Below are 14,517 nucleotides of genomic sequence, written 5' to 3'. Positions count from 1 at the left end.
GTTTCCCCCCCACCACCACCCATACCAGACAGTGATGCAGCCTGTCAGAATACTCTTCACAGTACATCTATAGAAGTTTTTGAGTGTATTTTTTGACATACCAAATCTCTTCAAACTTCTAATAAAGTATAGTCGGTCCTCCTTACCTTCAAGGGATTGGTTCTGGGACCCCGCGCGGATACCAAAATTCACGGATGCTCAAGTCCCTTATTTAACCTGTTTCAGTGCAGTGGACTTCAGGACCCAGCAGAACCCCTGACCTTATTTAACCTGTCTGAGCGATGGTCTTTAGGACCCGGTGGAGCTCTGAATCCGCAGTGTTTCTGTTCATGAAAGTAATCACGATCACGATTGAAAATAAAGTGGAAATAGTAAAGCAATCGGTAGAGGTGAAACACCATCGGTCATTGGAAAAGCGTTAGGCTAGAGTCGGTCAATGATCGGAACAATTTTAAAGGATAAAGTGAGAAAGGCCCTGCCTCGATGAAAGCTACAATTATTACTGAGCGACACAGTGGTTTAATTATTGAAATACACACGTTTCTTAAGTGTTTTATATGCATAGAAAGGTAAAATATATACTATTTTCTAAGACAAACGTTTGACTAACTGACGCTAAATAATACTGGATGTAGCTGTTCTGACTTACTTAGTAAGAGAACTACTGATTTTTTTCTATCCCGATCCATGATAACCTACGCACATCCTCCCGTATACTTTAAATCATCTCTACATTACTTATAATACTTAATACAATGTAAATGCTATGTAAATAATTGTTATACTGCATTGTTTAGGGAATAATGACAAGAAAAAAACGTCTGTACATGCTCGAAGAACGAGTGCTGGAAGAGCACTTCCAGGTTTTCTCAATTCATGGTTGGTTGAATTTGCACATGTGGAACTCACGGATAAGGAGGGCCGACTGTACAGTCGTTGTCTTGCCTTCATTATAGCTGTATTGATATGTTGGGAATAGGTTAGACATCTTGACACCCAGGAACTTGAAACTGCTCACTCTCTCCACTTTTGATCCCTCTATGAGAATTGGTATGTGTTCCTTCATCTTACCCTTCCTGAAGTCCACAATCAGCTCTTTCATCTTATTGACATTGAGTGCAAGGTTGTCTGCCTTGTAAAAATTGGCCTGCCCCCATTTAGCTTGAAACTTGACTCCCCACTTATTTTTGGCCTTTATCATAACTCTCTTAAATCTGACTAAATTGTGATCACTCCAGCAAAATACTGTCCTTCCAGATGTAGCCTGTCATGTTTCTATCTACTAATTGCAATTTAAAACTCCGTGCCTTCTAAACTATAACACAGATTGTTTATCATTCAACATTAGGACAATTAAAACCCGTGTTATTACTGTTATATTGTTTTTGCGTATCAGACATTTGCTTGCAGATTTGTTTCTATTGCTGCTTTACATTATAATTACAACAACAATGTGGCTTTAAAGACAGGATATCCATTGTACGGATTCATGGTATGGACATGAGTCAGTGTTATTCCATGAGCACCTCTTTCGAAGCCTTGCCCAAGTATATGTTTTGATTTTGATGGTTAGCTTTGAAATTGTGGAGAACATCACACCCAAGCTCATTTCCCTCCTCATCCAAGCAGACTTTCCAATATTTTCATTGGTTAACTATTGACTTTCTTCACTTGTCCCTAAATTGACAATATGAAATGTAATCGTAGTATTTCAGTTTCTGCTCTTCTGTTCCTCAGAAACCAGGATTCCTTCAGAGCCATGCATACAAAATGGTGAAGGAAATCAGCAGGTTCGGCAGATTCTATGAAAATGAATAAACGGTCAACGTTTTGGGCCAAGACCCTTTATCAGGATTAGAAGGAAAGGGAGAAGACACCAGAATAAAAAGATGGAGGGGAAGAAGGACAAGCTAGAAGGTCTGTAGATGAAACCAGGTAGATGAGAAAGGTGAAGGGCTGGAGAAGAAGGAATCTGATAGGAGAGGAGAGTGGATGATAGGAGAAAGGGAAGGAGGAGGAGCACCATGGGAAGGTGATAGGTAGATGAAAAGAAGAGGTAAGAGGCCAGAGTGGGAAAAGAAGAAGAGAAAAGGGGAGGAGAAAAGAGAAAAAACATTACTAGAAGGAGAAATTGATGTCTGTGCCCTCAGGTTGGAGGCTGCCTAGAGGGAATATGAATGGAGATGAATCTGAGAATGGGATAAGAATTAAAATAATTGGCCACCAGAAAAACTTTTTTTTTGGCAGTTGGAGCAGAGGTGCTGAACAAAGTGGTCCCCCAATTTAAGTTGAATGAATCTTACCAATGCAGCATCAGGAGCACCGATACAATAGCAACCCCAGTCAAATTGCAGGTGGAGTTTTGCCTCACCTGGAAGGACTAATTGGGGCCTTGAATGGAGCTGATGGAGGAGGTGAATAGGCAGGTATAGCATATCTCTCGCTTGCAGGGATATGTGCCAGGAGGAAGATTAGTGGAGAGGGACGAATGGTGAAAGGAATAACAAAGGGAACAATCCCTTCAGAGAGCAGGGAAGGGGGGTGAAATAAAGATGTGTTTGGTGGTAGGATCCCGTTGAAGATAGCAGAAGTTGTGGAGAATGATATGTTGGATGTGGAGTTTCATAGAGTGGTAGGTGAGTACAAGAGGAATTCTATCCCTATTAAGGCTGCATGAAGATTGAATGAGCACGTATGTTTGGGAAATGGTGGACATGTGGGTGAGGGCAACATCAATGGTGGAGGAAGCAGAGCCCCAATCCTTTGAAGAAGGAAGACATCTCTGATGTCTTGGAAGGGAAAGTCTCATCCTGGGAATAGATACAGTGGAGATGAAGGAACTGAGGAAAGGGAATTGCATTTTTACAGGAATCAGGGTGGGATATAGCTGTGACAATCGGTAGGTTTATAAAAAATATCAGTAGACAGTTTGTCTCTGGAGATGGAGAGAGATTGAGAAAAGTGTTAGATATAGTCTAAGTGAATTCAAAGGGAGGGTGGAAGTAGGAGGCAAAGTTGTTGAAGTTTACGAGCACAGCATGGGTGCATGAAGCAGCACAGTGTGGCACAGAAAGAGCTGAGGAATATTACCAGGGCTTCCTTTACAGCTGCTGTCTCATTTCTAAATACATCAACTTAAGAATTCTTTTTCATTCTCAGAACTTTTCAGACTTCATTACTCTTCTTACCAACTCCCCATGTGTAAAGGCAAGATTGATTAAGTGACAGTATAGATAACAGTGTTACATAAATCTATGTGAGAAAGGGACAAATAAAAATAACAAGAGATGGATCTAAAGAACCTGCAAATTGCAGCAGCAGAACCATTACTTGCAGTTCCTGTGAAAAGGAAGTAAGTAATGATTTTGACATGAAATTATTGAATTTACTATATAAAGTGTGAAACTGAAAGATGTATTGCTGCTTCTTTATTTTACTTTGAGCTTCGTGTGGAGATAGAGGATACAACTGTGAAGTGGAAATGGGATGGACAATAAAAGTGGCAAGTGACCAGAAGTTCACTGAAATCTGCAAACTAAATGTAGGGGTTAAACAAAGGCATTACGTAATCTACATCTGATCTCTGCAATGAAGAGGAGATTGCATCATAAACAGCAAATATTGTATGGTAAAACCAAAATAGTACAAGTTAACATTTTGAGAAGTTTGGTGACTGGGTCATGGCAAGAAAGAAGGTGCAAGGGCAGATGTGCTGTCTCTTGTATTTACATAGGATGCTACCAAGTACAGCTGATAGATTTACTTCAGAAGGAAATGTAACTTTAGACTATTAAAGAATAAGGCAAAGGGAGATATGTTTTGTGGTGTAATCATGGTGAAAGTAGTGGAAGCACTTGGGAAGGAGGTAAATATATCCCATGATTACAAGAAACAGAAAAAATCGTAGAATAGTGAGAAATGGGACATGGCATTGACCATGCAAAGGTCATGTCAATCAAATTCAGGAGAATCTTTGCCTAAAACTAAAATAACATTGTTGCATTAGATTCAACATACAACTAAACTGGCTCAATAGATTGCTTACAAGGAGAAGGGAAGCACTATCATGCTGTGGGAGCCATTTGTTTTATGATATTGACTGAGTTTCATTACATTAGTGCTTGTCCATAGACATTCTAAACACTGGAATAGTAATTTGATAGGCATTTCAGCTTAGTATAGTCTACAGGAGATTTAACAGTATAGTTGCAAGGCAAGCTGCTGTGTATCTTCTTAAATGATCAGATCGAAAACTTCATGATTTCTTCATAGTATGAGTAGGAAAATCCAATTAAATTAGTTAATTTAATGCCATATGTGAAAAAGATAGGATAATAAAGATGGGACAGATGAAAGGATAGAAATAAGAAGGAAAAATATAAAAGTAATTGATGTTTATATTTAAATATGTCCAGCAATAAATCAGAAATGAAAGAAAATGATCCTCAGAGTCAGAAAGGTGATTTGCTAGCAATGAATCATTTCCAATTACTTTAGTAGATATCTAGCACAAAAGTACAGTAATCATTAGATTTGGCCTTTTGACCCTGCAAAAACCTATGACTCTGTTAACCTAAACGACAGATGGTATCTTTTCCAGATTTGGCTGCCCGCAGAAATTTATCTCAGTCTTATTTTTGCCTCATGATGGCATCCAATTCCAGAATTTAAGCAGACCAAAGCAGGAATTCATCACCATCTTATTGTTGCTTCATGAAGACCTGAAAGCCCAGAATTTAAACAAACCCATTTGGTGCAAGAACCAGACAAATCTGTATCATTCCCTCAACACTATTTCTCACTGTAATACTACCTCATTTCCAATAAGCTTCCCACTGGACTGAAGCTAATCTACAAGACAAATGGGAAGTTGTTCAGTCTGTATTGTTTCCACTGCAGAACAAAGGCAACCACAGCTTTAGTTATTGAGCCACACCACACAGAAAAATATTGCATGTATGCATCTTTCAAGTCAGTGGCCTTACAGTTATTTGTATACAGAAGTCCTCTACCAAACTTACCCCACAATACTATATCCAACATCAAAGGTCCACAGAAAACCCTGGAAAATGTGGAGTACTTCCCTCATTTTGAGCATCATCTCTTAATAAAGGCAACCATTGACAATAAAATTCAGTATTACGTTCAATGCACTAGAACTGTCTTCTTTCCCTCAAAGGCCTACTTTTCTGTGTGCATCTGACATATGAAGCACCTCAGCTAATACTTAATACTGAGACCACCATCACTGCCTCTAAAAATACATTTCAGCTGACAGGAAAGAGAAGCAACTCAATGCCGGTGTCTCTGGTTAAACTTTGGAGTTGGGTGAGAGTAGGTCACATTCAGGGAAGGAAAGCAGTGTAGGCTACAAGACTAATCTTTTTAATATTTTTGACATATACCTTTCTTCACAGGTTATTGAGCTTAATAACCATGCTGACCTTTGTTGGCTGTACCTTTAGTTGGAGCAGAGCTGGGAGTTAGTCAATTTTCTCTCCCAACAACGGATGCAGCCTAGAAATCTCACCCAGGGCTTACCTGTCAGTCACCTGAAAATATCAAGTATTATACTCAGCACACTGATGTATTTGTGGTTGGGTCTCAAAAGTTAAGTCGGTTACTGGTCAAATAACAGGTCAAATAATCATTGAGATATTTCAATATTTTTAAAGACTATAGGTTAACCAGAGATCCAAAAAGTAGAGTAGTTTTCTTGGTTCACAAAGAAATGTGAGTTATTGTAATAATACCCATCACAGATGTAACAATTCTTGAATTGGTTGTTCATACAGTAGCAGCATTCATCACATTTTTTTTGTTCTTGGTCATTCTCTATTCGAACAAATAAAAGTATTTAAACCAAAGGAAACAAAGTAAGCAAAAATTGATAATTTATTATTGTCACCTCTACTGAAATACAGTGAAAAGCTTTGTTTGCATTCTATCCAGATTATTCCATATATCAGCACGTGGAAGTACAGTAGTATAAAAGGAGAAACAATCAAAGAATCCTGAATATGTAGTGTTACACTTACAGAAAAAACTGCAGTACAGATGGTGATGTAAGGTGCAAGGGCCATAACACAATAGACTGGGAGATCAGTAGTTCTTTAGCATAGAAGAGATGCTTCCAAGAGTCTTGTAACAGCAGGATAGAAGCTGATCTTAAGCCTGGTGGTATATGTTCTTAAGCTTTTGTATCTTCTGCCGCATGGAAGAGATAAGAGTGAAACACCAGGGTTCGTGGAGCTTTGGTTATGTTGGCTGGCTTCCTGAGGCAGAGGAAAGTATAGACAGAGTCAATAAAGTTGAAGCTTTTTTTTTATTGTAGACTAGGTTATGTCTACAACCTTCTGCAAATTCTTGCAGTCTTGGGCATAGCAGTTGCGTGCTAACTTGTACAGAATCCTTCACAAAGAACTCTTGGCTAGCTGCCTAGTTCTTAACCTTTGTACACAAATCTAAACACTCAGTTTCAACCTATTGCCAAATGTTCCCTGTCAGTATCCTAATATTTCCAGCCTATTAATAGCCAATCATAAACAAATACCTATTCCAACTTCGCCTTGGATAAGTATATAGTTGTCCCCTTTCCTAGTCTGAGTTTATTCATGTGATTTGGATATGTACTATTTAATCAACTATTTCACATAAATTCACATGAATGGGACTAACTTAATTGGTTCAACTTCCTCACCAGTCTGAATGTATTGGCCTAGTCCTGCGAAATGTCTCAGCCTGAAATGCTGACTGTATCCTTTTCCATAGATGCTGCCTGGCCTGCTGACTTCCTCCAACATTTTGTGTATGTTGCTTGGATTTCCAGCATCTGCAGATTTTCTCTTGTATTTGTCTAGAACTTTATCCTGTTGTGGTGGCTTATTCTGCTTGTTGAAAACTGCTTCCATTGTGATTGGTTAGTTTAAAAACTACAGCTGCGTTTCCCATTGGTTGACTACTTAAGTATCCAGTTTCAAATATCCTGGGTATAAAGAATAGCACATTTAAACTTCTTTCTCTTTCCCTCTGACTAAGGCAAATTGTGCAAAACATTTGTGAAGGTATGCTCCATGCATGCTCTTAACTATGTGTCCTGTTATGGAATATTTAGTTCTGTAATTGTGTGTCTTGGGGAAATTGAATGTTTGATCAACTTTTTTACTGTTTGTAAATAATGATTAATATGCTTATTTGCAGTCAGTTCTGTCTCACTCACCAAACTTGCAAACCTGATTCAACAATATATTTTAGCACAGTAAGCAGGGTTTGTTGTTTGAGCAGAAAAAGCATTTCTTTATAAGTTTCTGGGGTTGATATAGGACACCACATTGTGTCCATGGTTAAACTATTGGGTTTTCCCAGGAGAAAGGATAGCCGACAGGTAGCAGCACAGATTGATTATGGGTCTTAAGACTGAGGTGGAGGACCTAAATCAGCACAGTATCAATCTCTGTTGAGGCCCAGACTCAGGATGCAAAGTTAGAAGATAAGAATATAGAGATAGCTTGTCAGTTAATGAAGATACTTTAATTAGAGGCTGCCCAGTGAGCCAATTGGCAGCCCAATCCTGTTAAGGTTCAAGCTTTAATGTGGTGGGGCAATGATGCTACTGAGTGGATGGGGATGGCTAGCTGGGTGATGAAGCTGAGGGACAGAGGGTAGCATGGATTCCTAGGTTTAACCCTCAAAATGATTGCCCTCTCCCATGCGGACCCGAAACAGTATGGGCCAGGCCATTGTTCACGTGTTCCCACACCTGCCATGGGGGGGGGGTATCATCAGCCCACAGCTTCTTCCACAAAGTGGAGGCAATGGGGGGAATAGTGCAATGGGCCCCTTCGAGACAACAGAGATAAAGGAGTTCTTTGCTAACGAATTAGCAAGTTTAGGTGATAGAGACAGAAGTCAGGAGAGTCTTTGGCCATGTGGTTATTGAGGATATGGGATGTTTGGGGGTGGGGGAACGTTACAGAGTGATTCTATCTAACAGATGGATGCTTTCAGGAGCCTATCGTCCCAACATGCAATGAATAGCGCCTGAGAACGTTGCTTGCTTCCCCTGAGCCTAATGCAACACCTTGGGATCGAATCTTAGCAGTGGTTCAATTAGGTATCCTCTATTAAAACTCCAAGCAGAATGGAGCACAGTAGAGGGAGGAACTAAAGTTCTACACCAGTGGGCTCTTATCTCAGAATTATATAGTAATATGATAACCAGAGGATGTTGAATTACTTCTGGAATGATGGAACCTGTGGTTATGTCAACAGCTTGCCAAATAGGTTAGTGCTGTATTTAATAGCCCCAGCTGTTCTATAAGTACAGTGAATGGAGTGTGAATGATTAGAATGTGGAGAAATATGTGAGGTGTGGCCACACATCAGTTTGTTCTTTTGTGTGAGTACTTTGCCTTTAAGAGACTGTGTGAATGTGTTGCTTCCCCCTCCCCCCCCCCCACCGTCCAGTTCCTTCTCAGTTGTGATATTTTCCTGTGAGAAATTAACTATCTCGTTTCAAATTTTGCAGTTCCATGCGAAGTTCTTAAAGAAGAGTACAGCCCAGACATGTTTCTCGTGTTTTTTTTTGTGTCTGTTAATTAGTTTTTTGTGTATTTTTAAAATCTGTTACATGTTTATTGTGCCTCATCTCTTTCTTGTGTTTTGTTACTTGTTTCTCATGCAGTTGGTTCAGGGATAACTCACATAATCACACTGGCCTTGTGAGATTTGAGTTGATGGGGGCAGAAATTTGGACATAAGTATCGGCGAGCAATTCTAGAAGTTTTTGTTTTTGCATTTTCAAAATACCCAGTGACTAATCAGGAGTGAGTGCATTTGTATCTCCCTGCATTACAGAGTGGCAAAAATGGATGTTGACTTGTGCGACATCCTGTGATACATTTCTGGGGATGGTATTTGAATTTGCACACCAGACCAATAAGTCACATTGTTGAATTCATATGAGGGCTCCTTACTACATTGTGGAAGGGATAACACTGGTAGCGATCTCTTTTGTACAGAGAACAAAACTGTTGAGGGAAATTATCTGGCTGCTCAGATTTTTGCATTCTGGTATTCAGGAAGCCAGAAGGGTGTAGTCTATTACATCCAACCTCAACCTGGAGTATGGTAACAGCCTTAAGGGACTTGGGCTTTAATACCCTTGGTGGAGCAAGTATTCTAAGGGCTGGTATATCCCTAGGTACCATTTGTTTAATTGGTAGGTCTTGACCTTTAAAGCGATCTCTCCACCTGAAAGAATGTTGGTGTCAAGGTGAGTATGAGCAGGAAAGCTGGGACGGTATCCTGGGATAGCTGTATCTATGCCAAGCGATGTTGTGAAGCTGGGCATTTGCTGGACACCGATTGTCACTTACTGGATATGTAGTTCCTTGGCCTACTTGTGCTTCCCATATGGTGCTGTAGTTGATATGTGGTGCCATACACCTACTACCCCTGTGCCCTGGATGAACACCTTGTCCATGCTGGTCAGCATAGTAGGGGCTATTACAAAGTAAGGAAGGTTTTGAATGATAGTCTTTCTCAACATGGTACAGCCAGACCATCCCAGGAATTGATTTCAGTGGCCTTGGATTACCTGCTCACAATGAAAGGTGGCACTTGTATTGTAAAAGGTCAAGAATGCTGCACGAGTATTCCTGACTGTTCAGGGAACATCACTCACCAGATCTGACAGTCAGTGTATCAGATTAAGTGGAGGACTAGCTCATTGACTATTACAATCATGGGTGGGGCTGATTGCCTTGTGGGGTGCAGGAGGCTGGTGGACTACTATAGTATAAAGGAGGGGTGACTATTAGGTTTACAGTACTGGGTATTTATATATATATATAGCAGCGAGTTCACAGATCATACTAGTCTGAGTTTCGGATCATCACAGTGTTGCAACTTTGGAGGGGTGAAGTGTCTTGTGGAGTTTGTGGCTTATTCTGCTTGTTGAAAGCTGCTCCCGTCATGATTGGTTGGTTTAGAAACTGCAGCTGCTCTTCCCATTGGATGGCTACCGAAGTATCCAGTTTCAAATATTCTGGGTATTACACATAGCTCACATGGGAGCTTCTTTCTTTTCCCTTTGTCTAAGGCATGCTGTGCAAAACCTTTAGGAAAGTATGCTCCACGAGTGCTCTTATCTAAGTGTCCATTTGTTAGATATTTAGTTCTGTAGTTTGTGCAACTTGGGGGAAATTAAATGTTTGTAAATAAATGGTTAATATACTGACTTAACAGTCCATACTTTCTGTCTCACTCATCAAACCTGCAAATCTTATTCAACATTGCAAACCTAGAGGCACAAACTAATATTTTTTGAGTTCTCCTAAAACAAAACTCATGAAGTTAAAAAGTGTTATCCCATCAATTTTCTGTTCTTATATTGTTTCTTCCCTGTGTAGAACATATTTGACTGTTCTTGTTCAAAGAAGATCTCAGTGTTTTTGACCATATTTCTGCCAACAAATCTGTAATTTAGCCAACATATCAGTGATCTGTATGTGATACTCTACATACGTATTTCATGTTGAATGAAAGTGGACATAAACCAATGTTTCATGGGGAATCAATTTTTTATCATGCGGATGCATTTGTGTCATGTGGCATCAACAGTAGAGAGCACAAATTGGTGCCCTGTGGTGGGGAGGGGGGAATAAATTGATGTTGATTGGGGAATAAAAAGTATTATCACCTGATGGGTGTTCATAATTGGGCGTAAACTATTGACACTCAGTGAGTTCAGTAAAGTTCCTTCGGAAAAGTTATTTTATTATTTTACTTAGACTGTCCAGTATAAGATTCTAGATTTATGGTAATGTGATCTACTCTCAAATATTTTCCAAAATAGCCTAATAAAATACTCAATTGTGTCAAACCAGCATGTCAAAAATTATTAAGAATAAAAAATAATATGCATACTGCCCAGGGAGGACCTTGATGCTGGATTTCCACACATTAAAGACATTCCCACCCGACCTGATCCTCAGTAACGACCTCATGATAATCTGGAGCCCATGCCTATATTGGAAAAGCTGACAGACTCATTATGCAACAGTCTTATGTGCTCATAATCAATTCCTCAAGTTGTTCTATTAGGATTGCTCACTACACACTGTCCCACTGGCATGAGATCTATTGTGTCTAGGTATCTATTTTACCAGTACCCAAGAAGAAGCTGGTGACCCACCTCAGTGACTATTATCTGGTAGCACATATGTCAACCTTAATGAAGTGATTCAAGAGATTAGTTATGATGCATATCATCTCTGCCTCAGAAATGACCTGGACCTGTTTTAGTTCACCACCATAAGACATCAGAGTACATGATTTATTCTGGCTCTTCATGCTGCTCTGGACCATCTGGACGACAGCTCAGCATTCAACACTATTGTCCCATCCTAACTCATTATCAAACTTAAAAATCTACTTCTGCAACAGGCTTCTTGATTTCCTCATCGGCAGATTTCAGTCTGAGGAATGGGAACATTTTCTGCTCATTGACCATCATCACAGGTACACCTCAAGGCTGATGCTTGACTATGTGGCTAAGCGCAGCTCCAATGCCATAGCTAAAGTTGCTAATAGCACCACTGTTGTTTGATGAACCACGGGTGCTATTTAATCAGTGTAGAGGAGCAGGAGAGATCACCAGGTTGAGTAGTGGAACAACAACAACTTTTCATTGAAAATTAGAAAAAAACTAAATAGCTGATTGACTAACAACTTTATGACTGTAGTGCTGAAGACATGTGCTCCAATACAATCTGCACCTCTGCCCAAGTTGTTTCCATAAAACTCCAACATAGGTAGCTATAGAACAATATGTAAAACTACTTAAATATATCATGTCCATAAAAAGCAGAACAGACCTATTGTAACCAAATGCCATCCTTTCAATCTGTTCTCAATCATCAGCTGAGTAGTGAAAGGTATTACCATCCATACTATCAAAAGATATCTACTCACTGAGTTTCTAGATATTGTTCTTCACTGTAAAATGATGGTTTAATAGGAGTCATTATACTGCGCATTACTTTAGTTACAGTGATTGGTTATGTAAGAAAGGTGAATGAACTGGGTCAAGTTAGCACATCTTAATCTTTAAGTTATTCCATTTTTCAAAAACATATATAAAATATGGTTTTACATTATACATTTGTTATTTGTATAATTATAATCAATTTTATTAAACTAATCCCTGATTTTCTCCCAGCTTCCTGAAAGCATTTGTTAATTTGGAATTATTAGTCTAAATTTGTAGAAAGGTTTACATCAATTATGAGTATTCCCTTCATCAGCTATAGAAATTAGAAAATATTGTGAGGCAATTAAATGAATCTATTGATTATTTCGATACAAACAGTATTTTGACAATGGTCATCAGTTTTGAGTGGTTAATGTTTGGATTGGATTCTGGATTCTTCTGTAATTAATTTTAACATTCTTTAAAATGCCTCTATTTTCATATAGGTGTCCAAAGGTTGTGACTATGTGTTTGTGAGTGGCAAAGAATCTCAAGGCTCAATGAATGCCCGGATTGTGTTTGACTATGAATACCTAAGTGCCGCACTAGAGTTGACAGTTTGGGTACCAAAGATTCCACTGCAGATTGAATTATCAGATAGCAAATTGAGTCAAGTGAAAGGCTGGAGAGTTCCCATCCTCCCTGATAGAAGGTGAGTGGCCTGAAATTGATTTCAATTTACAATTAACCATTGAAATAATATTGTTTATTTATTTAGTGGAGAAGAGGGGAAAATCTATTGTTTGCAAACCTTCTTTGACAGAAACATGTTCAAGGAATTCATTAAACATTATTTGAGATTTATAATCCAGAGAAATTCCATTACATTAAGATTAGTGGAGTCAGTTCTGCATTAAATTTATAGAATGGGCCCACTAAGTTAGACTTCCAGTAATGAGCGATGTTTCGTTGATGCAGCAATTTATGATCCCATATGCCAGCCACTCATTTGTTACTTTAATGATGCACCAGTTCAAAACTAGTGAGTAAATCCCCCTTTAAAAAAAATACAAAGGGACTGCACACAATGTCTTTAAATATGTGTGTTCATATCACAAAGCTTAATTTAAGATACTAAATTCTTCAGTATGGTTTACAATTGACTTTAACCCTTAAAATAGCATTGTTATGACTCTATAAAAACATGTATCTATTACAAGTAATTAATTTAACATTAAGTTAAAAATATGGATCTGATAACAAAGTTAAGCAGAGCCATGTATTATCTCAGCACCTCTGTACCGAAATATTAAAACTAATACTCAGAAGTTTAGATCATGTGCATCGCTGCAGGAGAACATTTTTTTAAAATGTTGTCACTCATTGATACTCCCTGCTGATAATGTCAGGATCACAACACAAGATTCCTCCATTCTTCAAGTGAGCTCATAACAGGATTAACACATTATTTCCCCTTAATCTGGATGAAAACATACATAAATATAATCTAAACAATAAAACTACATCACTAGCACGTTCCTTTTTACAATATCAATCTACCTGATGATTTGCTCACTAAATGCAAGTCATGCAGTTCAGTTGGAACAAACTTTGTAGGCAATGGCCTTCAGTTCAAGGTGTACTTGTCTATACTTCTTGGGTTTCAACAGAAGGCAGAAAATGGCTGGTTCTGAAAATTCTCCAAAAACCTAATCACAAGCTCTGTCTTTATTTTTCCCTCACTTGTTTGAGACATGATGTACCACTAAGTTTTGGCTTCATGATCTTCAAATTCTGCCACATCTGCCCATTATTAACTTAAAAGGTATGTTTGCAACAGTTTTATGTAGTGTATTCTAATATTAAAATAAGAAACATGTAACATTTATCCCAATTTCACCTCTAATCTTCTTCAGTCTAGTCTTTATATTCTGAACAAACTTTTCTGCCAAACCTACTTGAAGCTGAGCGGTAAAGAGCAGTTTGAAATTTGACAGATTTAACATGAGTGAAGTTACTTTCATTGTCCATTAGAATACTATTAATAGCAAATATCATCTTCAAATTGAAAATTATTGCTAAGATCTTAAAGTCCACAGGAATTGGGTCTATCCTCTTTTCACATCCAACACATCTCAGAGCATTCACTTTCTCCTTGTACTGATCACTCAGAAAAAAGATGTGTGGAGACAGTTTTAATGGCCATCAGTGCACTCTAGCTGAGACCAACTGAGATATCTCCTTTGTTTCACTAGAAGTATCACGCACTGGATGTAGTCTGTGATATTTCTTCTGTGGGGTGCTTCAAGTCGAAATCCAAAATAATCTGCACAGGAAATGATGCAACAAAATAGCTTGCATTCAGGAAGTGATGTCATACAAAACAAACTGCGTACAAAATAAACTGTGCCTGTAGAGGCAAGAACGCTCCCCTCCTGGCATCCATGGGACATCAAACTTAACTACTGAAACCAAAACTCAAATGATCATTTCATTAAGTCTTTGGCAAAAGAAGAACAGTCTTAGAAACTGATCCTGAATAA

General features: G+C 38.7%; 1 protein-coding gene across 1 annotated transcript in view; it reads left to right on the top strand.

Annotated features, from left to right (window-relative positions):
• Positions 1 to 14,517, top strand: part of tmem132e (transmembrane protein 132E) — a 553,547-nt gene that overhangs the window by 468,617 nt on the left and 70,413 nt on the right. Inside the window, exon 6 of the mRNA XM_059973087.1 lies at positions 12,481 to 12,686. Coding sequence (XP_059829070.1) covers positions 12,481 to 12,686 — 206 coding nt within the window. The remainder of the gene's footprint in view (positions 1 to 12,480; positions 12,687 to 14,517) is intronic.

The sequence above is a fragment of the Hypanus sabinus genome, chromosome 6, assembly GCF_030144855.1.
Source record: "Hypanus sabinus isolate sHypSab1 chromosome 6, sHypSab1.hap1, whole genome shotgun sequence".
In the NCBI taxonomy this organism is placed as follows: Eukaryota; Metazoa; Chordata; class Chondrichthyes; order Myliobatiformes; family Dasyatidae; genus Hypanus; species Hypanus sabinus.
Note: the sequence above shows the minus strand (reverse complement) of the source record. Positions and strands in the feature narration are given on the sequence as shown.